This window comes from Chiloscyllium plagiosum, chromosome 45, assembly GCF_004010195.1.
Source record: "Chiloscyllium plagiosum isolate BGI_BamShark_2017 chromosome 45, ASM401019v2, whole genome shotgun sequence".
In the NCBI taxonomy this organism is placed as follows: Eukaryota; Metazoa; Chordata; class Chondrichthyes; order Orectolobiformes; family Hemiscylliidae; genus Chiloscyllium; species Chiloscyllium plagiosum.
Window position 1 is genome coordinate 1,873,570 of NC_057754.1, and position 25,739 is coordinate 1,899,308.

At 40.1% G+C, this 25,739-nt stretch overlaps 1 protein-coding gene across 3 annotated transcripts in view; it reads left to right on the forward strand.

The window, feature by feature from the left end:
• The window catches only part of LOC122543809 (macro domain-containing protein CT2219-like), a 955,696-nt gene that overhangs the window by 373,514 nt on the left and 556,443 nt on the right, over positions 1-25,739 (forward strand). For 2 of the 3 annotated variants that reach the window (XM_043682600.1, XM_043682598.1), the window contains one exon: positions 8,373-8,402. The exons of the other annotated variant lie outside the window; for it this stretch is intronic. In XM_043682600.1, the coding sequence (XP_043538535.1) occupies positions 8,373-8,402 (30 nt within the window). The remainder of the gene's footprint in view (positions 1-8,372; positions 8,403-25,739) is intronic. 3 annotated transcript variants of the gene reach the window in all.

Genomic DNA, 25,739 nt, shown 5'->3' on the forward strand with positions numbered 1-25,739 from the left:
TCCTGAATCAGTGACCTTACCTCAACCTTAAAGTTAGAGATGGGCTGTTTGCTAATGTTTGTACAATTCAGAATTGCAACTTCTCAAATACTGAAGTAACCAATGCCATTTACAGCACAACCTGGACAACCTCCAAGCTTGGGTTGGTGAGTGATAAGTAACATCCTCATCACAGAAGTGCCAAGCAATAGTGAGGCAATGGCCTAATTATATTATTGCAGGGTTTTTTATTCAGACATAATTTTCTGGGGATCTGGATTCAAATTTCACCATAGCAGATGGTGGGATTTGAATTCAATAAATTAGGACTGTCATGATGACCTTGAAACCATTGTCAATTGTCAGAAAAACCCATCCAGTTCACTAATGCCCTTCAGGGAAGGAAATCTGCTATCCTTACCTGCTCCGGCCTACATTTAACTCCAGACCCACAGCAATTAGGGATGGGTAATAAATACCAGTGATGCCCTCACCCCTTGAATTAATTAAAAACAACTTCATCTCTAATTAGTGAGAATATCATTGTCTTCCCATGTCATTTGATGGCATTATCATTGCTGAATCCTTTACTATCTAAATCCTGGGGATTAATGTTGAGTGGAAACTGAACTGGAGTAATAATTTAAGTACTATGACTGGTCAGAGGATAGGAATTCTGCAAAGAGTATTTCATTTTCTGACTCCCCAAAGCCTATTCACATCTACAAGGCAGAGTCAGGAATATGATTGTGGAGAAAGCTGGAAAATGGAGTTTAATGTTGGAAAATGTGCAATTGTCTATCTGTTAGAAAGAATAAATAAAATAATATCCCCTAAATAGTGAGTGTGAAAGGTTGGTGTGCAAAGACAGCAAATAATTAGGAAAATTAGTGGAATGCTACTGTTTGTGAGGGGCAATTGAATACAACAGTAGGGAAGTCATGTTTCAGTTATACAGAGCATTGGTAAGACCATACCTGGAGTACTATTTACAGTATTGGTCACCCCATTTAAGGAAGAATACAAATGCATTGACAACAGTAGAGAGAAGGTTTATTAAACTCAGTGAGAATGTGTTGGTTATCTTATGAGGAAAGGCTGGACTGTTCGGCTTATTCACTGGTATTTGGAAGAATAACACGCAACTTGATAGAAGTATATAAGATCAAGATAGGTCTTCACAAAGTTGCATGTGGAAGGATGTTTGCTCATGGGAGAATCTAGAGCTAAGGGTGACTACTTCACAATTTCAAATGCTATTTAAGACAGAGAAAAGGAGATTTTGTTCCCTTGAAGAAGAGACAGCCTCACACCTTCAATGCATTATCTGTGCTGACATAGCACCTATTGTTAAAGTTCACTTGAGAATGTAACTTTACAAAGAAGTTCTAGGATTTATATATGAAAGAACTGAAACCAACATGGTCATTCTCAAAGATGAGAGGCTTAACAAACAGTCCAGGTCTTTTTAAATATATAATTTCAGTTACATCACATTGTAAATGCTGTGTCTTATGATCTTATACTCCACAACCACCTGGTGAAGGAACAGCACTTAAAAAGCTTGTGCTTCCAAATAAACCTGTTAGACTATAACCTGGTGTTGTGATTTTTAACTTTGTACACCCCAGTCCAACACTGACACCTCCAAATCAAAGAAGATTGAAAGTCTTTGGAACCCTTTTTGACAAGAGGAGTTGGTAATAGAGTACTAGCATGTTTTTTAAGTCAGATTTTTGGTAAGCAAGTGGATGAAAGATTTTTGTGGGTAGTTAAAATGTGAAATTATTAGATCAGCCATGATTTTAATGAACAGTGGACGGGTTCTAATTCATATATTTCTGGTACATTGCACTTGACTGGATAAATGCAGCTGCAACCACGTTGGAGAGGAGGAACACTCTCCAGGAAATAGCGGTCCACTTGATTATCACTCCATTCGTGACTTTCAATATTCACTCCCTTCCCCATTGATGCTCAGTGACAGCAAAGTGTACTATATACATGATGCAGTACAGGAACTCACCAATGCTCCTTCAATAGTACCTACCAACCTACAACCTCTGTCATATAGGACAAGGGCATTGAATACCCTGGCAATACCACCACATGCAGGCTCACCTCTAATCCATGCACCACCTTGATCTTCAATTGCTGTTCCTTCAGTGTTGCTGACTCAAAATTGTGGAGCACTCTTCCTAACCGTGCTGTGGATGCATCACAGTGGAAGCAGTTCACAAAAGCAGATCCCCACCATCTTGTCAAGGACAATTTGGAATTACCAAGAAATGTTTGCTCAGCCAGCAATGTCTACACACCATTACTGAACAAATAAAAATAAGAGTTTTCAGTCTTTGTGAGTGTCTTCCTGTCATACACATTCTGGCAGTTTTCTATTGCTTTGAATCAGCACTTGTGCACTGCAAGCAGGCAAAGGAGGTATCATTTAAAACAGTCATCCTTCACCAGGCAGCATTCACAACAATTAGTAGTTTCTAATGCAAAAGAAACAAAAAAAACATTAGCAACTTCTTATAGTGAATTGTTCAAAACATTCAGTACCTAACAGTATTGTTAATGCACCACCTCCTCCTCAATAGATTCTGACCATGTGTTGTTATTATTTGTTATTGTGAAAAAGACTAATTAAATTTAGAAAATCATAATTTAATAGGTGTATCCTGTTCACTTACAAATAGAATAGATGAGATTTTCTTTCGACCATAAAACACACCATGTTCTTCAGCAATGAGTTCTCTTTATGCCAGATAGCCAGCTTGATGACCTTGTGTCAGCTGACATCAAATTAAATACTTTTGACTTCCAAAAAACTGTGTCTTCTCCTTTCTCTCTCCCTCTTCCTCTCTCTATACTATTTTTGTTTATCTTTCAGGCTCTTCCCTTTGAGTCCTTTTTGATATTTTACTAACTAACCTGTTCTGAGATGTTTTTACACACCTTGGGAATAGATGGAGCTTGAACCCACGTCTTCCGGTTCAGAGGTAGTCATGTGCCACAAGATTCCCCCTCCCCTCTACCCTTGCCCCCCCCCCCCCCACGTTGATCATTTTGTATATTTCTCTAATCAGTGTGTTCAGAGATGTTGTCACACACCTCTAGAACAGTCGGATTTCAACCTGGGCCTCCTGGCTCAATGGTAGGGATACTACCTTTTTGAGATGTAGAGTGTTAAAGACCAGGCCAGACTTCCTCAAAACATTTTAAGAAGCTAGCCTAGATCCTAACAAGAGGGAGCAGCAGAATATAAATTAATATGAGAGATCAGAGGCCTAGTAGAGGATAAATTGAGACTCAGGATCAGGGACTTCAACCTAAAAGCAAGGGAGGAGGCAGCAGGGGCCAAATAAGAGCAAGTGATGGCTAAATGGTATTATTGCCAGACTGTTAATCTAGGACTGAGAGTGTGGTCCTCGAAAAGCGGAGCAGGAGAATTGACGTTTCAGGTAAAACCCCTTCATCAGGAATGTTAATCTAGGACTCATGTTCTGGGGTTCCAGGTTCGAATCCTGCCAAATTGTGGAGTTTGAATTCAGTAAAAATTTGGAATTAACCATCTGATAATGACCACAGATCCAAAGCTAATTATCCTTTAAGGAAGGAAACCACCATCCTGACCTGATCTAGCCTACATGTGACTCCACATCTGTACAGAGCTGAGACTGAATTCCTTGGAGGGTGTTCTGCCAGTGCTGTTGGGAGGCCTTCATGATAACTTGTCAGGGGTGTAGGAACCAAGAGAGATTAGTCGAGAAAAATTCTCAGGTTAACAAAATACTTAGGGATACAGTTGGCACTAGCATAGAGAAAAGTAAGCCAATATGTGGAGTTGCAGTAAGAGACAAAGAAATGAAGCCTAAATCAGGGTTACAATGCATATATGTGAATGCTCAGAGTATAGTAACTAAGAATGGAGTTACAGGCACACATTGCCACGTAGAAATATGATGCTGTAGTGAGACCTAGATCAAAGAAAGGCAAGACATGAATGTTCAATATTCCTGGGTACAAGGTGTTCAGAAAAGGTAGGAAAGGGGGGAAGGGGTGACAGTCGTGGTTAAAGACAGCATTGCAGTGCTGGAGAAAGAGGATGTCACAGTGGGTTCAAGGAAAGAAGCAATTTTGCTAGAGCTAAGGAACAAAAAGGGTGCTGGGATAGTATGCTAGAAATGAAGACCTGCAGGATTCCCCGATTTATCTGCCTTTCTGACATTAGTTGACAGAAAGCACAGGGAACGTTCTTGTTAAGTGCAGAAATGATCATTTATTAGAAATAAATTGAGTTTAGCTGCACATAAATAATTATGAACCATTGGCCTATACCCGCACTCGTCAAAATTCTAACCCACTTATAAACTTCTCTATAAACATATACGGACAGACACGAATAGGGAAAGAAACATGATTGTTATAGGTAGAGGGTAAAACAGGAAAGAAGTTCAATAGTTCCTTTTCACAAGATTTGCTGAGGTGATTCTTGTGCTGATCAGGACGCTGGCTGCTGCTTAACCTTCCCTTCTGCAAATGCTATCACTTGATTGTAGGAAGCACCAGGTCATTGGTTTACATCTACGAAGGTCTCTGACTTATTATTTAAAAGTCTCATCTTGTAACAAATGCTGAAAGGAAAATAAACTGGTTTTCTTCAAGCTTAATGTGATTTTACTGCAGAGAACAGAGCTTCTGAGCTTACAGAAATCTGATACTTTTTCCCTACTTTGTTCATAGCACCAAACTATTCTGCTACCTAGGAGTGAATCACATAGTTATTGGCTGGTAAAAGTCCTTTGTCATCCATAAATGGTTACTAATCCACAAACCAATCAGATATTGGTTGAATTTCCTTTTGTACATACCCCTGGCTCCAGTTCCTTTGTAAACCTTTCCCTACTGCTTGAGACAGCAGATGTGTAAACAGTGCTTACAATGAGTATCAGGTTACCTGTTTTGAAAAAATTGCAATAATCCAACAACAATCCATGCTTTAAAAAGATGTTCTTTTCTTACTTCAGTCTAAAGTCAAATATATAGCAAAATAAAAAGATATGTTATTTACGCTTCCCATGCATTCTCTCCACAAAAAATGTCTCAGCTTCACGTAGAAAAAATAATCAAACTGATATTTTTAGGAAACCAAAGAGTTGTAGTGGAATTTTTGTGTAAAATTGATTCGCTAAGGCCTCTAAGAGGACAAAAGTTCAGCATGAAGCATGTGTAACATCTGTGCAGATATGTAGAGCTGGAACTTTGGATTGCAAAGAAAATAGATGAGACTAAATTAAATACTCTAAGGAGAAGGCTTCAGATATACAGTTGAAATCAGGAAGAAACAATGCATTTCAAATAACACAGTTTGGATTAGCCTTAAATAGCAAATTGTAAGCAACATAATGAGGATGAAAATGCTTCATTTATTTGGATGTGTTTAGGCTGTTAAAAGAGAAGCTACCAGAGTGAAGCTCTGTCTGGTTTCAAAGGAATGAAAAAGGTCAATTTAATGCAAAATAGCAAATTGAAACTGGACTTGGTTTCTTTCATCCAATATGTTTGCAGACTTCAGTACAAAAATATTGGCTGATGCTTCTGCACAGTTTAGAGAAAGGCCAGCACTGTATTTTGTATGACACATTAAACTGGGGGTCAAAAAGTGTGGTGCTGGAAAAACAGAGCCAGTCAGGCTGCATCCGAGGATCAGGAGAGTTGACGTTTTGAGCATAAGGTCTTCATCAGGAATCGCTGCCAGAATCACCACTCACCGCCTACATAACTGCCTCCGTGATTGCTGCCAGAACCACCACCGCTGCTGCCAAGACAACCACCTTGGCAATCGCCGCGAGAACATCAATGCCTCCGCAATCACAACCAGGATCACCGCCTCCACCAAGACAACCGCCTCTGCGATCTCTACCAGAACCACTGCCACCGAGACAATCGCCTCTGTGATCTCTACCAGAACCATTGCCACCTAGACAACCGCCTCTGCGATTGCCTCCAGGATCACTACCTCCGCAATCGCCTCTAGAACCAGCACCACTTCTGCGATTACTGCCGAAACCACCACTGCTCACTGACAGAACCACCACCACAGCCACCAGGATCGCAGACTCCGTGATCACTGCCTCCACAATCGTCGTCAGAACCACCGCCGCCAAGACAACTGCCTCCGCGATCACTGCCAGAATCACCACTACAGCCACAAGATAACTGCCTCTTCGATTGGTGCCAGAACCTTCATGATCGCCGTCAGGATCACTGCCTCCATGATTGTCACCAGAACGACCACCACTATATGCCAAGACAACAACCTCTGCGATTGCTGCCAAGATAAACATCTCTGCGATCACCGCCAGGATCACCGCTTCCACAATCACTGCCAGAACCACTACTTCTGCCGCCAGGGCAACTGCCTCTGCATCACCACCAGAACCATCACCATCTCCGTGCTCACCGCCTCTGAGATAGCTGTCAGAACCACCACTGTCAAGATAACTGCCTCCGCGATCGCCGCCAGATCATCACTGCCTCTGCAATTGCCACTAGAACCACCGCCGCTAAGGTAACCGCCTCCGCGATCGCCGCCAGACCATCAGTGTCTCTGCAATTGCCACCAGAACCACCGCCGCTAAGGTAACTGCCTCTGAGATCGCCGCCAAAACCTCCGTGATCACCATCAGGATCACCATCACCACAATTGCTGCCATAACCACCACCACTCTCCACGAAGACGACCGCCTCTGTGATCGCTGCCAGAACCACCACCACTGCCGCAAGGTAACTGCCTCCGTGATTGCCACCAGAATCTCTGTGATCGCTGCCAAAATCTCCAGAAACTGCTCTCCCTCCGATCCTCCGCTCCACATACAGCCATACGCCACCATCTACTCTCCCTGCAGTCAGCCTTGCCTCAGCTCAGGGCCACACTCTCTCCCAGACCCACAAAGGACTTCTGCTGTTCTTCATCCTGAGACAAATCCAGACAGCCAGCAAGTGCTTTTTCTCAAGCTTAACTGACATCAAGGAATGTAAGTTCATCAGACTTTCACATACTTACCTCCAAACTTGAGATTCCTTGATCATTCCAGAACTATCTCCCAATCTCCAAAATCGCTCGGATGCCATCACAGCAAACAATGATGTCACTTCTGCCCCCGCCTCCCCACAGACTGCAACCACCACCGACTATACCGCCTCCGTGATCACCGCCAACACAACTGCCTTCGCGATCGCTACCAGAACCACTGCTGCTGAAACCACCACGAAGGCTACCTCTTACATTCTCCCTCCACATTAAACTAAGACCCCCATCTATCCAATTGGTCTATTTAAAGAAGAGGGGAGAGTTAGTCCTTATTCAATATAGCTGATCACTACCTGTTTTCTGTGCACAAATTGGATGCCATTTCCAAAATCGCAACGATTCAAATGTTCTGGCAATAAAGTGCTTTGAAAAGTCTTGATGCATAAGAGATTAATCTTCCTTTTATATGAAAGTAACAACCTTTTAGGAGAGGGAAGTGGTCAATTTGTTTCAATAAATCTCACTTTTACTGAGACAATTCTCTCATTACCCATTGAACCCCATTTTGTCCCTGAAAGCTCATCTACAAAAATCCATTTACACTTTGCCTTGAAGACAGAGCCACAAACTCAGCAGTTTGATCCTGAGAGCCAATAGGCATTCTTACCATCTAATATGTGCTAAGGTGGGACCACACCAATACACAGTACTACTTTCAGAGTGCCATCAATGGAAAAGTTGGGGTAGGGTATGTATTCCTTCATGAACAAATCTAAATCCAGAAGTAAATGCAAGCAAAGGCTATTTCAAAAGGCTGATTGTGTTTTCATCTCTGCTTTTCGCTCAATGGGAATACATATATATAATAAAAACTGTGAGCTTCCCACGACATTGCATTTGGGGCTTTCCATTTGCAAGATGAGCCTTCGTGTGTCTAAATCTTTGATTAAAATTTGGGAGTGGATGTAACAGTAGCCTGAGGAATTCTGTGAGAATATTTCACGGTAGTTTGAAGTCAGGTTTCCTTTCCTTCTCTATCAGAAAGCACCCACTTCAAAAATACTTCATTGATTATTAAGTGCTTCAGCACGTCTGAGATTCTGATAGGCGAGATATAAATGCAAGTCTTTTATGTGGTGTGCTATGTAATTGAAAGTGCTTTGGACTGCTAGAATTCTATTTACTGCGAGATGGTTTGGCCCAATGAAAATTTATGCATTAGCATTCAGTGATTAGATCCAATGTGTTTATCATAATTTGAATTTGGGTCTCAGTCTGTATTTACAGATAGTGAGAGTTGAAATATATGCTGAGGCTATGATGAGTGTATATTTTAACTCTCTCATTTTTTTTACAGCAAATTCTTCACTGATGGGAGGAGGCGGAGGTGAGTATTTTGGCTTTGATATTCCTACTGCTTTGTATAATGTAAACATCGAGTCAGTTAGATGGGTGTTTATATGTGCACGTTGAAACCCCAATCTTTAATCCCCTGGACTGTATTAAAATCTTTTCTGGAGTAAAATTGATGCAAAGATTCCACTTAGAAGCTACAAGATCCACTCTGGTATGACATGGAGGTAAAATCTCAGCACCACCATGATTCCACACACACCTTCAATATTAACTTTCCTCTCTTAGTGTGGAGGAGCTGGTATTGGACTGGGGTGGACAAAGTTAAAAATCACACAACACCAGGTTATAGTGCCAGCAGGTTTATTTGGAAGCACTAGCTTTCAGAGCACTACTCCTTCAGCAGATAACTAGTGGGGCAGGATCATAAGACACAGAATTTATAGCATAAGATTACAGTGTCATTGCAATTAAAATGATATACTGAACAAACTTAGATTGCTGTTAAGTCTTTCATCTTTTTAGAATGGATTGGAGGGTGTCAACACGGATACCACCATTTCACGGCGGTACTCATGTGACTCAGCCAACGTTGCCCATCTCGTACGCTGCAGGCAAGGATGCCCTGTGGTATGGTACATTGGCGAGACCGAACTGATGCTACAACAACAGATGAATGGATGCCATGCAACAATCGCCAGACCAGGATGTTCCCTCCCAGTCTGGGAACACTTCAACGGTCAGGGACATTCGGCCTTGGATCTTTGGGTGACCATCCTTCAAGGATATACCCACCCTCCCATCCTGGCACTTTCCCCTGCCACCGCAGGAACTGTAAAACCTGCACCCACACCTCCTCCCTCACCTCTATCCAAGGCCCTAAAGGAGCCTTCCACATCCATCAAAGTTTTACTTGCACATCCATTAATATCATTTATTGTATCCGTTGCTCCCGATGCGGTCTCCTCTACATTGGGGAGACTGGGCACCTCCTAGCAGAGCGCTTTAGGGAACATCTCTGGGACACCGGCACCAATCAACCACACCGCCCCGTGGCCCAACATTTCAACTCCCCCTCCCACTCTGCTGAGGACATGGAGGTCCTGGGCCTCCTTCACCGCCGCTCCCTCACCACCAGACGCCTGGAGGAAGAACGCCTTATCTTCCGCCTCGGAATACTTCAACCCCAGGGCATCAATGTGGACTTCAACAGTTTCCTCATTTCCCCTTCCCCCACCTCACCCTAGTTCCAAACTTTCAGCTCAGCACTGTCCCCATGACTTGTCCGGACTTGTCCTACCTGCCTATCTCCTTTTCCACCTATCCACTCCACCCTCTCCTCCCTGACCTATCACCTTCATCCCCTCCCCCACTCACCCATTGTACTCTATGCTACTTTCTCCCCTCCTCTATCTTAATTCTCCACGCTTCAAGCTCACTGTCTTTATTCCTGATGAAGGGCTTTTGCCCGAAACGTCGATTGCGAAGCTCCTCAGATGCTGCCTGAATTGCTGTGCTCTTCCAGCACCACTAATCCAGAACATTGCAGAGTAGCCGAGCTGAGGGTGATAGCCAAGTTCTATACCCATGAGGATGGCCTCAACCAGGACCTTGGGTCATGGCACACTATAGGTGACCCCACTACACTGTACACACTCACACAGACCCTCTCTCATACACCCGCTGTCTCTTAGACACGCACACATACCCCCCCCCCCCACACTCTCACAGGCTTATACATCATCACACTTACGCACACACTCTACCAAGCACGTAAACACAAACACTCACGTGTACTCACTCTCTCATGCACATACTCACGTGCGCTCTCTCTCTCTCTCCCCCCGCCAATCCCCCTCACATGCTCACCCCCCACTCCCCCTCACATGTGCACGCACACACACACACAAGTCTATGGGGTGAATTTGCATTTGCAGAATTGTATTTACAGATACATTCTATTTTTGCTCAAAAAACACACTACCTGCAGGCAGTTAATGCAGGCAGTCTATCCACGCAATAGAAATAGAACCAGTGTGACTCAAGATTGGAATAAGGACAGACTCTAACCTCACACCTTTAATGTATTGTCTGAGCTGAGATGTCAGTTTTTTTTTAATACGACCTTAAGTTATCTCGATAATGTGACTTAAAGGAAGTTCTGGGAGTTACAAAATGAACCACAACCTACAACCCATTCTAAAAGATGAAAGACTTGTCAGCAATCCAGGTTTGTTCAATATATTGTTCTAACTGCATGACACTGTGATCTTTTGCTATAAATTTTGTGTCTTTTGCTGTAAATTTTGTGTCCCACTAGTTACCTGATGAAGGAGCGGTGCTCTGAAAGCCAGTGTTTCCAAATAAACCCGTTGCACTATAACCTGGTGTTGTGGGATTTTTAACTTTCTCCCTTAGAACATTGACAGATGTCCCTTGATAGAAATCATTAGGAATATGGAGGGATTTGATCAGTAGTTACGGAGAAGACATTTCCACCTGTGTTGAGGAAAACCATTATTGGCTCTTTGAAAAACTGACCAAACTCCATGAAAAGTGCAGAGGACAAGGACAGGCATACCCCTGTTCTGGAGCCAGGAAGGTTGGGAGCACAGGTTTTAGGTTTAGAATCCAAATCAGCCGACTCTCTTGAAAAGCAGTGATGAATATTGGAAATCATGGATCTTGAATTGTAACCCTACCACCATTTTTACCTCTACAAGGAGTCTCCCTGGCTCCGTTAAAAAACAGCCCAAATTGTTCTTTGCGAAGAAATTTCTAGATTGGGCAATGTTTTTAAATTCTTTGAGCTAGGCCAGAACAAGCCATATATTTTTGAATGGAATGGATGTGTGCAGCACATTCTAGATTCCCAGTTATTTATTTTTGCCATAAATCAGATGATTCATTGCCTTTTAAGGATAGTATTATGTCACTTAATGCACAATGCTTTACTCTGCTATTAAGGGATAGCTTTGCTCTTGCAATGGCACATATATTAATTGATAAGCAATTAAAGTTCATTCACAATTTTCTTTTTCATTGAGACCTTTGAATAGAAAAGTTTGGGCATGCAGATCTGAAGCATCCAGCCTTAAAAGATTGGTGTGATTTTTAAAGTCTTCCGTGTTCTAGGCAACCTGATTGTTTTGATAGGAAGATAAACTTCTGTTCCTTTAAGGCGCTCGGTGTCTGAGTATGAGATAAAGAACATTGTGGGTAGGCAGGATACCTGTGAGTTGCTCTGAGAATGCATTAAAAACACTCTGGTAATTATTGAATTTATAATTTTCACAAGAATGGGATCAATATTAAAATGCGCTGTTGCAGGCACAACATTTACCCACATGGCATGATAACTTTATATGAAATATTAGAGAACAAGGCAAAAGACAAGAAATTCTGGAAAAAAGTTTGGGAATGATGGCAAGACTCAGCAGGTTTGACTGCGGCTGTATAGAGAGAAATGGTCTTTTTAAGTCTTGTGTGACTGTCCTTCAGGAATTCTGAATATCATATTGCCACCTACTCCAAGCACACGACTCTCAGCTCAGATTGAGATGTTTCTTTCAATGATATATACTTGATGGATGTAAAGAGCTGTTATCAAGGAGGAAAACATGCCTCCTTTAAAGATGGCGGGCAGAGGGGCTTCAACTTGAGTAAAAGAAAATGAACCTAAATTTGTATGGACTGCAAAACTAGTGAAGAGGGGGATGAAGTAGGGATAAGGTAAGGAAAAATTGATTATTTACCCCCAAAAAGTCATGGCCCTTGGGTTCCTCTCTGTTTGCTTAGGACTCTCATTAACATCAGTAAACATTGCTTTATTAGTGTGAAAGATCTTTATGGTGCAGGAAGAGATGAGTGAGTAGAGGAGAAGATTTGTGTTGTTCTTCTTCACATACTCCTCATATGCATTAAAGGGTAATAAATATATTTTGTGTTTCGATTATTGCAATACATCATAAAGCAGATTGCTTAGCTCTTTCTTGCTGACCAGCAAATTAGTTTGACAGTGGTTTGATTTATCTCTCAAAGTTATAGCACCTGCAAGTGCTTTGCGCTAGGTTGCACTTACTGAAATGTGTGTGTAAAATGTTCAAAGTGGTGGTAAATTAAATGCGATTTGTGGCTAATGTTGACTTACTGATTTAAAGTTGTCAGAAAAATATTGAACAGTCAGTTGCAGGTAGAAGGCATCACTGATATATTTCATGGAAGTTGCATTTTGTCGGATTAAGCTGCAGACCTTTTGCTACATTAAGTAGAAAATCTTTTCACTTTTATTAGTTCCAGAAGGCCTGCATACATGCTAATTAACCATATTTATTAATGACAGAACATTTGTTTGGAGCAGCTCTCTTTCTTAATTGTAATTTAAGGACTCCTCTTCACCTGTCCCAAATCTCTGCAGCTACCCTGTCCTTAGTTGGGAGATAAGATGGTAATATTAATGCTATCCAGCTGACTTTTTGTCTCAACCAGCCACGAGACTCATTGCGGTGTCATCTAGAATCTTGTTTCTTGGCCAGTTTTCCTCACTTTCCTTGAGATCAATTACCCATGACTAACTCCATTGAACGAAAGGTAAGAGCATTATTGACAGTGAAAACTGGCCTTCAAACTAAGATGCATTTATTGTGATATGGAATAATCGTGTATATATACCCACCCTTTAATTTATCATATTATTAGAATTAAACAATTGTTTTGAATCTGGATTCTTTATATATAAGTGTTGTTGAATCTCTGTCTCTGTCTCTGTCTCTCTCTCTGCAAAAGTAGTTCAATGTTTTGATTTATATGTTTCTGTGAAGTTTGGACTTTTGCTCTGCTATATAAATGAGTTTTGTTTTGCTATGACTTGTATGTGAGTCGGGAGACGTCGCATGTTGCAGCATCTTGTGTTGGGCTGTTCAGTTGAACTTGTAACTACAACATCAGTTAATCAGAAAACCTGCTCTTTCATGCACAACAGTTAAATTAATTTTTATTTTATCGTGTTTACATCAATAGGATAAAATGTTGCTTATGAGTTCAATTTTCAGAAATGTAATCTGGTGATTTAAATGAATCAGAGTTGGTGTAATAATGATCTTTATTCTCTGCATGTCTTTAGCAGGATTGTAAATATGACAAAACTATAGACTTATTCTGTGTGTTAGTGGCAGAACATCAATACAGCACCAGTACTTACTTTTACACTATTGACAGACTGTTTAAATTGGACCCTTTCTATGGTGTGTATAATTGGATTATCAATGGTCCTATAGATAGTTAGATCCAATACTGACCGTGTCAGTACTCAGCACTGACTTATTTCATGGTGCTGGCTCCATGAGTGACGTTTATTGATGAGGTTCGGTTAGGCTGGCCAGTTCTGTTATTTGTACAAGCTGCTCTTGCTCAAAAATATACCACACGATTGCATGTGTGAAATGGAATGCATTTTGTATGTGAGAGTTACATGGCCGATAAATGGTGTTCCAGGCTTGATGGTGAAGTTATGAAGGCTGACTGGTATGCATTATATTTGCCCACTATCTGGTACAGTCAAACTCTGAAAGAAACTTCAGAACCAATACTAAGGAAGGTTTGCACTTGCACAATAAACTGCACCCTGTCTAGTACCTATGACAAGTGATAAGGTCTTGCTGAACATAAAAATGAAGATTTATTATTATTGTGATTCTACCACATGCACTTTCCATTGGGAATCACTGGGTAAAGATCAGAAGTGGATCAGATTTTTCCCCATCTCCAGCACAGGGCAATAGTTGTAATCGTAACAACATTCTAAACAGCAGCAAGGGCAATTTATTGAATTTGAGATCTTCCAGTCTACGCAGCATAGCATTATTACAGTGGTCAATATGAGCAAACTTAATATAAGTTAAATTGGCTTTCAGCAGCAATACAAGATAAACAGTAATAAATCAGTGACCCACAGAATTTTTTTCTGTTCCTTTCTTGCTGACAGAATGATTGGGACAAATTATTTTCAATCAGCTATAATATATAGTGTGACAAGTAAAACAATGAATAATACTAAGAAATGCAACTATCAAAAGCTTGGATTTGATGCTTTTCTTGTAACCAGAATCTCAATAATCCTAAGTGACCTGTTCGATTATCATGAAACCCCAATGGACCACTCATATTCTTAAGGGAAGGAAATGTGCCATCCTTAAACAATTAAACATGCAAATGACTCTAGAGGCACAGCCATGTGAAACAAACTCTGAAATAGCCCAGCAAACCACTCAGTAATATGAAAAATTACTACCTGCAGCAGTTCAAGACGAAGATCCACTCTTAGCAATAAACAGTAAGTGCCAGGGAATGCCAATTTCTCAAGAATGAATTTTAAAATAATGTGGCTTGCAAGTTTTTCACCTTTCAGAATACTCTTTAGAGACTGGTCCACAAGAGAAGCAATGGGTGATGTAAACTATATTCTATAGAGCAGAGGATGATGCAAACTACACAGGAAAGAGTACTGTGAACTATATAGAGGACTATTGCATTCATTCCTATCATTAGTGCTTAGAGTTCTGCTGTGTGGATAGCAACTGTCAACTTGGCCTTGGAGAATGTGGAGTCTGGTGAATTGGATTTTATTTTATTTGAAGGTGTTTAACATTAAAATGCCAAGATTCATCAAAAGGAAGGAGTGTTTTACTCAGTCTACAGATTGGGCAGTTTACTTGATCTGCTTGGCTCTGAAAGTTTAATTTTTGAAAGCATGGTAGGTACTTTAGAGACCCATGTTGTCATCAGTAATGAGCAGACTGCATTTTACTTACATAATGATTCTGGAGAACAGGTTGTCTCTTTATTTGTAAAATTGTTGAATATTGTTTTCCAGGGAAACTAAAAGCATTATTTCCATTGGATTTTTAAAATGTTTTTGACCTTGACCTCTCTGTGTAAATACAGTTATTATGCTATGCTTCACATGGTTAACATGAAGAAATTTTAAATTCGGTGATACATAAGGCTAAATATTGGATTTTATCTGCAAAAGTGTACTCTGGCTTCCAGGTCTCTAAGGGTAGATGGAGACATATTAAGCCTTTCTCCCTTTTTAGAGAATTGAATTTGAATTGTTTATCATCATCATTCTTATTTGATGTCTTTACTAATAATGAGTTCAATGGTATCACATGAAGTGGTCTTGGAGTGTGTTCTGAGTACTTCTGCATAAAATAAGGCTCTCCTCTTCACAGTGACTAGGACAAAGTGAGGACTGCAGATTATTAAGGGCTTATGCCCGAAACGTCAACTCTCCTGCTCCTCGGATGCTGCCTGACCTACTTTTCCAGCACCACAATTTTTGACTCCTTTTCACAGGCTCACTAATGTCCTTCAGGGAAGGAAATCTGCCATTCTCACCAGGTCCAGCCTACATGTGACTCCAGGCCCTCGGCAATATAATTGAATCTCAACTGCCCTTTAAGTGGCATAGCAAGCCACTCATTCAGAGACAGCTTAGAGACATGCAGTAAATGCTGGCCAGCCAGTGATGCCCATGTCTCAGAAATAAATAAAAGGAATAAGTATGATGTTGCTTTGTTGATAGATTCACTGGGGATTTAGGGTGATGTTATTGAATTGTAGACCAATGGAACAGAGCAATGAATGCCCTGCAGTGTTACATTATACCTTTTTCCATGATTTGAGACTGAAATGCTGACCAAAAGCAATAAGCGCCACCTTTCCCTATTGCTTTCTTCATACCAACACAGTATAGGAGAGTAGCATTGATGGGGAAGGGATGGTTGGCCACAACCTTTCAGGTCTGTACTGAAAAGGTCAAAATGCTTTCTTCAATAACAGTACATTCCCAATAAACATTACTTTGTGGCATATAAGATGTGTGTAAATACCATGATTCACTATTGCCAGACGAGGAGCAGAAACACTCTCAGTGGCCTGCTTATTTACAGTATTATGCCATTCACCTATGTTACATGTAGAGCTACTGTAGCGACTATGTTTGACTGATACAAAAGTCAATAGTAAGTTGCATCAACAGCCTTATATTAGTATTTTAGCAATTTGTAACCAAAATAAACTATTTTTGGTTTCAGAGTAAGAATTATAGGACAAATCCTGGTAAATCATAAGAAATAAAGTGATGGAAAAAATGAATTTCCTCAGGGAGATTATCCCTAGTATTAAAGGAAATAAATTTTGTGTCTTTGATACTCAGTAATGATTAAATCTACTGTTGCAAAAATCACAGTTCTGTGTATTTGATTTATTTCTGCATTATAAGTGATGGAATATTGTCATGAGCTCCTGCTTTATACAATCTTATTGCAGTTGCAGTATAATCACTAGTTTCACGTGTCATAGACAGAGCTACGTTGAGTTTGGTGTTCACAAGAAGATGGACTGAGTTGTGAAATGTGATTTCTGAACTTTGTCACCTGAAAGACTATCTGTCCTCATAGTCTCAGATTCAGGGCCTTTTGGAGTTGTCAGTCATTGATAGAGTTGTCAGGTTTTACGAGCTTCCAGCTTGATGTTTATAGCTGTGCCCCAGGTGGAGCTAAGAAAAGCAGCTGTGGTAAAAGTACACTGATTTCAGGTGGAAAATGTTTTGAATGCTGCCGGTGTTCAGTTGTGTGTCGTGATGTAATGCTTGTTGCGTTGAAAAGGGGCATATCTTTCTGCTGCTGATTACTAGGTAATGACTCCTAATAATAGGAGTAGGTGCATGTGCATAGTTTAGTTTAGTTGCCCTGATTGCCAAGATTGAATCCATGCCGAAACACACTCTGCCCAGACTTGCATCTGAGGAACAATAATATCACCAAAGTATTAGAGGACCAGCTGCACGTAAGGAGTCCTGAATAGCATGGAGCAGAATAGAAAGAAGCAAGAGGAAAAATATCTGGCAATAACACACTGTGTTTCATATACCATTGATTTCCAGAGAATTGTGGAGAATACCAATAAATTCAATGGGGAATTCAGGAGAAACCTCTCTCCACAGAGAGCTGTGAAAGAACGTGGAGCTCACTCTGACATGGCACAGATGCATTTAAGAAAAAGCTTGAATAAACACAGAAGAGAGAAAGGAACAAACGGTTGCAGAGTAAGGGTCCAATGAAGGAGAGTGGGCACAGTCTCCTATGGAGCAGAAACACTCTCTGGGGGTCAATAGCCTGACTCTAAGCTGTAAATTTGACGTATGAACTTCCAACATGCCATTTTCAGATGAGAATGCAAATATAGTCTTCTGCTAGTTTGTAAAATTAATTGCACAGCAAATTTACCCAAATTTTGCTGCATATATAGTGGTCCCTCAAAAGGAGGATGGCACTTGCTCGTAACAAGAGCCTGTGCGAGGAGCCTTGTATATAGGGTGGTTGTTGCACCAATGCTATGATGTGATTCTGACTGGCCCGGAAATTTTCTCCTGCTCTCATTGCCTTTTGCAGGTCCTGTTTCAAGGATTTACAGGTTGGTGCTGTGCCATGGTGCACCTTCTGTGGTTGTCAGGTCCTGAGGTCCACTGAAATGTGGAGTGTCTGACTGAATGGTAGGTTTACTATCACTGTACCCAGAATCTCCACACTGTGATATTTAGATGGAAGTATAAAGCATTTGTAATTTATAGTGTTCACTGGGCCTCTGAGCTGGAATGCTGCCTTTTTTATTCATGGAGGAGTGTACAATATCTTCTGTAGTTCAGGATCAAGTTCTCAACAGAATGAACTATTAATCTTGTGTCTAAGAGTTAAAGAAGAGACAAAGCTTATTGATTGCTTTTAATGATTCAGTTCTTTTAACGTAAAAATTAAAGCCAAATTAGAAAGCATTACTATTTGCAAATCAATGACTACACTTCAGCTTCCATCTAGAGAGTCCCATCTTTCATCCAGAAGATGTCTATTACCAGAGTCCTAGCAGTCTTTTGTACAAATTCCTGTAACTGAATATTACAAGTTCAAGATCTAGCCAATATAATTTTGTTATTTCAATGTTCAAACCTGTGTTTGTTGTATTTTCCCTACACTACAACATTGGCTTAAAATGCATTTCATTGGTGGGGATGCTATGGGATCATGAAAGGGTCTGTATCAAACCAAGTTTTTTGTCCTCTTTCTGTTTCCATAAGTGAACTACTTCATTGTGATATAATATCTCAGAATCAACTTCAATTTTCCAACCCATTATTAGTTTTCGGATGGATTTTATAAACTGGTTTTACTCAGAAATCTAGTGGGATTAGTTGAATAGGAAATGCAACTCATTTATTTCCACACTGATAACTTGAGGTCTCATTTCTCCTAATCCATATAAAAATGCTGAACTGTTGCACCATATACTGAATGATATTATCAGCATAATTTATAGAGTGCTTTTCGAGGTGACTGAAGTAAGGTCATTGAGTGACATTGTAAGTTTAAATGTGGAGATCTGTTAGCTGTATCTATTGCAATGCCAACCAATTTGCTGCAACCAAATTACATTTATGTAGTACTTCTAACATGGAAAAACATTCTGAAGTACCTCAGAGGAGCATGAAACATGGTAAGGCTGCACCTTTGTAGCAACGTGATAATTTGAGAGATAAAATCAGAAGCTTATAATTCATTCAGTCTTTGCTGGCTTTTTGAAAGATCTGTATAATTAGTTCTGCTTCTTTGTTCTTTCCCTATAGCTCTGCAAATCTTTTCCTTTCCAAGTTTTTATCCAGTCCCCCTTACAAATGGATCTGCTTCCATTGTCCTTTCAGATTATAACAATTGAAGTTCCTTGTAAACCAAATTGGATGTGGTGTTGATATGCTTGTCATACCACTATTGATAAGCCAAAATGAAGAGTGATGGCCTATACTATAAGATTCCAACAATATAGAGAACAGTGAATGAGAAAACAATGCAAATTAGAAGGCAATTAGATAACATAGGGAATGATTTTGTAACTTTAAAGGATGGATTGCTATGTGTTCTGAACTGGGATTAGACTATACCATTTAAAACACAAATGCACCTAGGATGGATATTCCAAATCAAGTCGCTGGTTAGTAATTTAAAATTGCATTGTTTGGTTACAGAGTCATACTGACAAAGGAGACCATTTGGTCCACTGAACTGAAACCAGCTCTCTGTCAAGCGATCTAATCACGTGGTCTTGCTCTGTCCCCGTAATCCTGCAAGTTTATTTTCTTCAAGTTCTTATCTAGTTTCTTTTTGAAATTATTGCTCATGTCTGCTTCCACCATCTTCTCAGACTGTGGATACCAGGTCATTATCCCTTTTTAAAAAAATTTAAATTCTCAGCTCAACCATCTTCAGCTGTTTCATCAATGATCTTCCCTCTATCATAAGGTCACAAGTAGGTATGTTTGCCTATGATTGCACAATGCTCAGCACTATTCACAACTTCTCAGATACTGAAACAGTCCATGTTCAAATGCAGTGAGATCTGAAAATATCCAGGCTTGGGCTGACAAGCGACAAGTAACATTTGTGCCATACAAATGCCAGGCTATAACCTATAATAGACAATTTAACCACTGACAATTTAATCACCATTGACACTATCAACTTCCTGGTGGTTACCATTAACCAGAATCTCAACTTGACTTGCCATATAAACACAGCAGCTACAAGTGCCGGTCAAAAGCTGGGAATACCGTGGCAAGTAACTCACCTCCTGACTTCCCAGAGCCTGTATATCATCTGCAAGGCACAAGTCAGCAGTGTGATGGAAAAGCTCCCCACTTGTCTGGATGAGTACAGCTCCAACAACAACCAAGAAGCTTAACACCATCCAGGACAAAGCAGCCAACTTGATTGGCAGTACATCCACTCCCTCCACCGCCAATACTCAGTGGCAGCAGTGAGTACCATCTACAAGATACACTGCAGAAATTCACCTAAGATCCTCAGTAAGCTCCTCCATGACCCCTTCCATGTAGAAGCATAACGGCAGCAGATACATGGGAACACCACCCCTGCAAGTTCCCCTCCAAGCCACTCACCATCCTGACTTGGAAATATATCACTGTTCTTTCAATATCTCTGGGTCAAGATCCTGCACTTCCCTCTCTAGTGGCATTGTGGGTCTACCCACAGCAGCCACCTACTCATTAGAACTGTGTATTAAATATATACTTCGTCTCCAAACACCTTCTACCAAAATGCATCATCTTAACCGTTTTGCACTTAATTTCCTCTGCCCACTTGTTTGTCCATTCTCCTACCCTAACAATGTCCTGTTGTAGTTGATTGGTCTCCTTCTCACTTTTTGCTTCATTTCCAAGTTTGATATCATCAACATATTTTAGAATTCTGTTCCAGTATCCATCTCATCTATAAATCAAAAAAGCAGTGGTACTAGTACTGACCTTTAGAGGAATACCACTTTCTATAATGCTTTAGGCTTGAAAGCAACTAATTACCAGAACTTATTGTATTTGGCCTGGTACTCACTTGAAAAAGTCACCTGACATGTATCATACTCCTCTTTTATATTGTATCGTCAAATACTGTGGACTTGGAGTGCATGCAGCTGCTGCTCAGGATCATGCTGTGAGACACTGTATCTTGGCCACCGTGCGCCAGGAGGGGAGGAGCAAGCAGTGAGCAGGAATTGACAGATATCCTCTTTTGATTTCCATGTTAGAAATTCTCAGTATTTGGTTTCTATCCAAGTTGTAGGAACTTCTGTATTAATGAGGAAAAATTAAGTAGTAATGAGGATGATTATGAGCGATGATCCCTGTTAATAGACCTATCACCACTCTCTAAGGAGAATCTCATCTCGATATCTGGATCCTTGTTGGAAAATGTGACTTGATGCTTCTGAAGCTGAGAAAGGTCTCACTGGATTTCTCCTGCATTTCTTCAAAGTTTCTCCTCATGGTTCACATTGTTTAGCGCTTGGGAAGATATTTTTCTCTGGCCCTCCTAGGTTTGCCTGCAACTTGTACTGAAGAATCTTTAATTACTGGAGATTTGAGGACAGTCTTGGAAGGTCAATAATGGGATAGTGATTTACTAATACAATTGTTATTGTACATATGTTAGTGTGCCTAATATTAATTTTGACATATTTATGCCCAAAGCACAGAGTGCCATCATACAGTAATTTACCATGTTCTTCTACAGACACAGCACCTTGTGCAGCAGACAGCCATTTAATTGGGTACAGACATCTTATGTGGAAATAACAATTTACACCATACTAGTTTCATTATCACATAGATGGTAGATTCCTATTGTATGTACCAAAGATGGATAATCACTCTCGTATTAAGCATATCCAAGGAAACATAGTGACAAAACTACAATCAAAACTTATGGAACCAAGTGTTTGTCTGAAGCTGACTTGCATATATTTGAAATTTTCATTAACAAGACAATTTTTAAATGTTAAATTATTGTGATAGGCAGTGCATTTAGCATATGAAAATCCTTGTACTTAACATAATCTTCTAACGTGTGACATTTGACTGCATTAAATGTGGTAACTTGTATGCACACCCTGTAAGCTCTGTATTTTAGATACTTTGGTTTTCAGTATGAGATAATGTCCTTCCCATCCATTTGAAACACATCTTCCCTATTTTCTCTTTGTTTTGCCATTCTATTAAGAGGCTGCACCACTGGGATGCTGATAAACTATCCTTTAAGGTAGATCATGTGAACTCCCTGATGGTTTATGCCAGTGTAATTGAGCCTCAGGAAAACAACAGATTGCAACGTCTGTGATAAAGCTGTTCACTGCTGAGGTTGACGTAAAAGGACTGCAATTGAATATGGGGTGGGAGGCACTGGGAAATCCAGCCAGGCTGCTGCTCCTTATCCAGTTTGAAAGTTGGTCTGTACAAACATTGCTGATATCCAACCTGCAAGTCTTGAATCAAGAACAGAAAGTACAGCAGGTCTGGCAGCCCAGCACTTTCTGTTTTAGTTTCAGATTTCCAGCATCTGCAGTTCTTGATCAGAGCGACAAGGTGTGTTTGTGTTTTGGAGTTGTGTGAGCATTAATTGGAATATGGATTGAAATATGTCCTCTAAAGTTCTAAGGTCTGAGTCCATAACTGATTCACAAATTCCAGAAGTTAAGAAGGTGAGCTGAGACTGGCTGTAAGAATCCTTCAGCCAACTAGCTAACTGACATTCCTTGTCCAGATTAATCCATAGAATGGGTTTAAAACTGTGGACTGACACCCCAACAAGAATAGGCACCTTAAGTGAAACACAGAATGACATTGAATCAGTTTGATATAAGTAATTTACTATTTTCATTTTGAAACTGGTGTCACATTACTAGTATATTCGACTTATACTCTATTTTACTCAATTTATTTTCCTTGTTATTCCAAGTAGAATGAAAAAAATGTAATCAAGCAAGAGCTAAATTGCCCTTTTCAAAACACATGGTGTTGCTGATTATCACTTAAACTGTCACTGTGATTTTATACTTGTTACATGAAATCCTGTCAAAATATGTTAAATTAATGAATTAAGTTGTTAACATTCAACTAAATCTCCAGAGCTGACAATTGATGAGCTGCTAATTAAAGCCTTGTCAAACAGAAATTTTGCAGTACTGGCTATGTGTTTCTTTTGTGTAACTTCTATCTCCCCTTTTTAACCAACTTGTTGTTTGACTTTTGACATTTCATTAAAGTTAAAGAAAGCACCTTAGCTGATTTTTGACTTCAATTCCACCAAATTCTATTATCCCCATGCTCCTTAATTCCCTCCATATCCTGTCAACAATCGATCATTATCGTGAATCAACTTAATAACTGAACATCCACAGTCTTCTGGGGCCGAGGATTCCAAAGATTCATAATTCTTTGAGTGAAGGAATTTCTCCTCATCTCAACTCTAAATGTTCAATCTCTTATTTTAAGATTGTGGACTCTTATTTTGGGATTCACAGTCACCTTCAACCCTATTCAGCTTCTCAATAGTTTTGAGTTTCATAGGAACAGGTGTAGGCCATTCAGCCCTTGAGCCTGTTCCACCATGCAATGTGATTATGGCTGATCTGCAGCCTAATTCCATTTCCTGATTTAGGCTCATATCCGCTTAACAAAAATGTATCTTTCTCAGATTTGAAATTAACAACTGAAACAGCAATCACTGCCTTTTGTGGAAGAGAGATCCGATATCTACCCACTTTGTGTGTAGAAGTGCTTCCTGAAGAATCTGGCTCTAATCCTACAGACTATGCCCCTAGTTCTAGTATACCTAACCAGTGAAAATAGTTTATCTTCGTCTACTCTGTATTTTTCTGTTAATAGCTTGAAGGCTTCAATTAGATCACCCCCTAACTTTCTAAATTCTTTTTAAAACCAGCCTAATTTGTGTAATCTCTTCTCATGTCTGGACTTCAGGGGTTATCAGTGGGTTTACTACTCCTTCTTCTAAACAGTAGGGAGCATTGACCTAATTTACACAATCTCCCTGCCTAGAACAATCTACTTATCTCAAAATGTGATGAAGCGAGTCCCACACGGCTCAGTGCTGAGACTTCAACTTTTTACAAATTTATATCAATGACTTAGATGAAGGGAGTGAATGAATGGCAGTTAAATTCACAGATGTTACCAAGATAGAAAAATATGTTGTGAAGAAGAGATAATAAGATTACAGACAGATTTAGATAGGTTGTGAGTGGACAAAAATATCTGGCAGATGGTGGGGAAACATGAAATTGGTCACTTTGGCAGGAAGAATAAATAGAGTATTACTTAAATGGAAAACAACAGTAGAATTGCAAAGTGAAAAAGGTGTCCGGTGCATAAGGCATAAAAAGTTAGTATGCAAGTGTAAAGCGTACACAAAAAATGCTAATGGAATGCTATCCTTTATTATGAGTGGAATTAAACATACGTAAGAATGTGATGTGAAATAACCCCACACAGGCTGGTACCCCATCACAAAGTCACACTTTAATGACACGTGGAAAGTGTCGCAGTGTCACCTTGACACTGGTCATGCTCCCTCAGAGTGAACAGAATCTCTGACACTCCTGTTTATTTCTGTCAGCCAGGGCTCCCTGGTTGGGGCGGTTAATCTGATCCAATCACATGCATCTGCCAATCATCTTAACTGAGTCAAAAATCCCAATATTGATTCTCCTGGTCCTTGAAGTACTAAGTAAAAATAACAGTGTATCAAAATTAGAAGAGGCTTGGACTCGTAATATTATTCCTTCACCAAATTCATCAGCTCTTGAAAGGTTTTAGCATCTGGTGCCTCTGGAAAATTAGGCTGCTAATAATCGGAAACACTGTGGGTCCACATGCTGTCAGGAGAATTACTTGTTGCTTTTCATCTGCCCCAATGTCATTAGCTCAGAAAAAATAACACTTATTGGGTCCAGTCTTCGAGGGCAGGATTTAACAAGTTAAACTTCCCAAAAATGGCAAGATGCCAGAAATGCTTACCCCACCTCAAAAACGACTGTTGAGAGCAAATTTCTTCCCATGCTTTACTCTCGTCACCACTGAACTAACTCCACAAAGGTCAGTATCCCATCCTCAAGTCACCCTTTATTTACATGATCCAGTTCCCTCACAGCCAGCTCTCTGTGTCAGAATGTCTCAGTCAGAGAACTCCTATCCTTTGAGGTCCACCTTCCTGACCTTGTCATAATCACTACATTATGTTTATGTGTACAAGGCACTCGTGAAACCTCATCTCGAATACATGTGTGAAGTTTTGATGTCCTTACATAAGGAAGGGCATAAATACATTGGAGGTGGCTTTGAGGAGGCACACTAGATTGATGCCTGGATTGAATTGGCTGTTTTTTGAGAACATGTTCAATATCCTGGCCTTATTTCCACTGGAATTTAGAAGAGTCAGAGCTATCTTGATTGAAGTATATAATCCTGAACAAGGAGGATGTGGACAAGGATGGTTCCTCTAGAGGTCGGTCCAGATCTAAGGGACCCTGTTTTAGAATTAGGGGTCACCATTTTAGTACAGAGATGAGAATTTTTTTCTCAGACCATTGTGCAACTTTGGCTCTGTCTGCCTTAGAAGGTGTTGCAAGTGGGATTATTAAATATTTTCAAGGCCGAGGTAGATAGATTATTATTAGGCAGAGGTATAAAAAATTACCACGTGTAGACTGGAATTGGAATTCAAAACTCAAACAGATCAGCTGTGATCTTATTGAAAGGTGGAGCAGGCTTAATGGGCTGAATGGTCTACTGTCAGATCATATATTTGTGTGAAGTGACAGCCAGTGCAACAAAGATGTTGAAAGTCAAAGAATGCATGTCTTATTAACATTGTGCACTTCAGTTTTTGCATTTATGAGTAACATTTTATGTTTCACTGGTGAAGATCTTTAAAATAACTGTAGCCTTTTATAG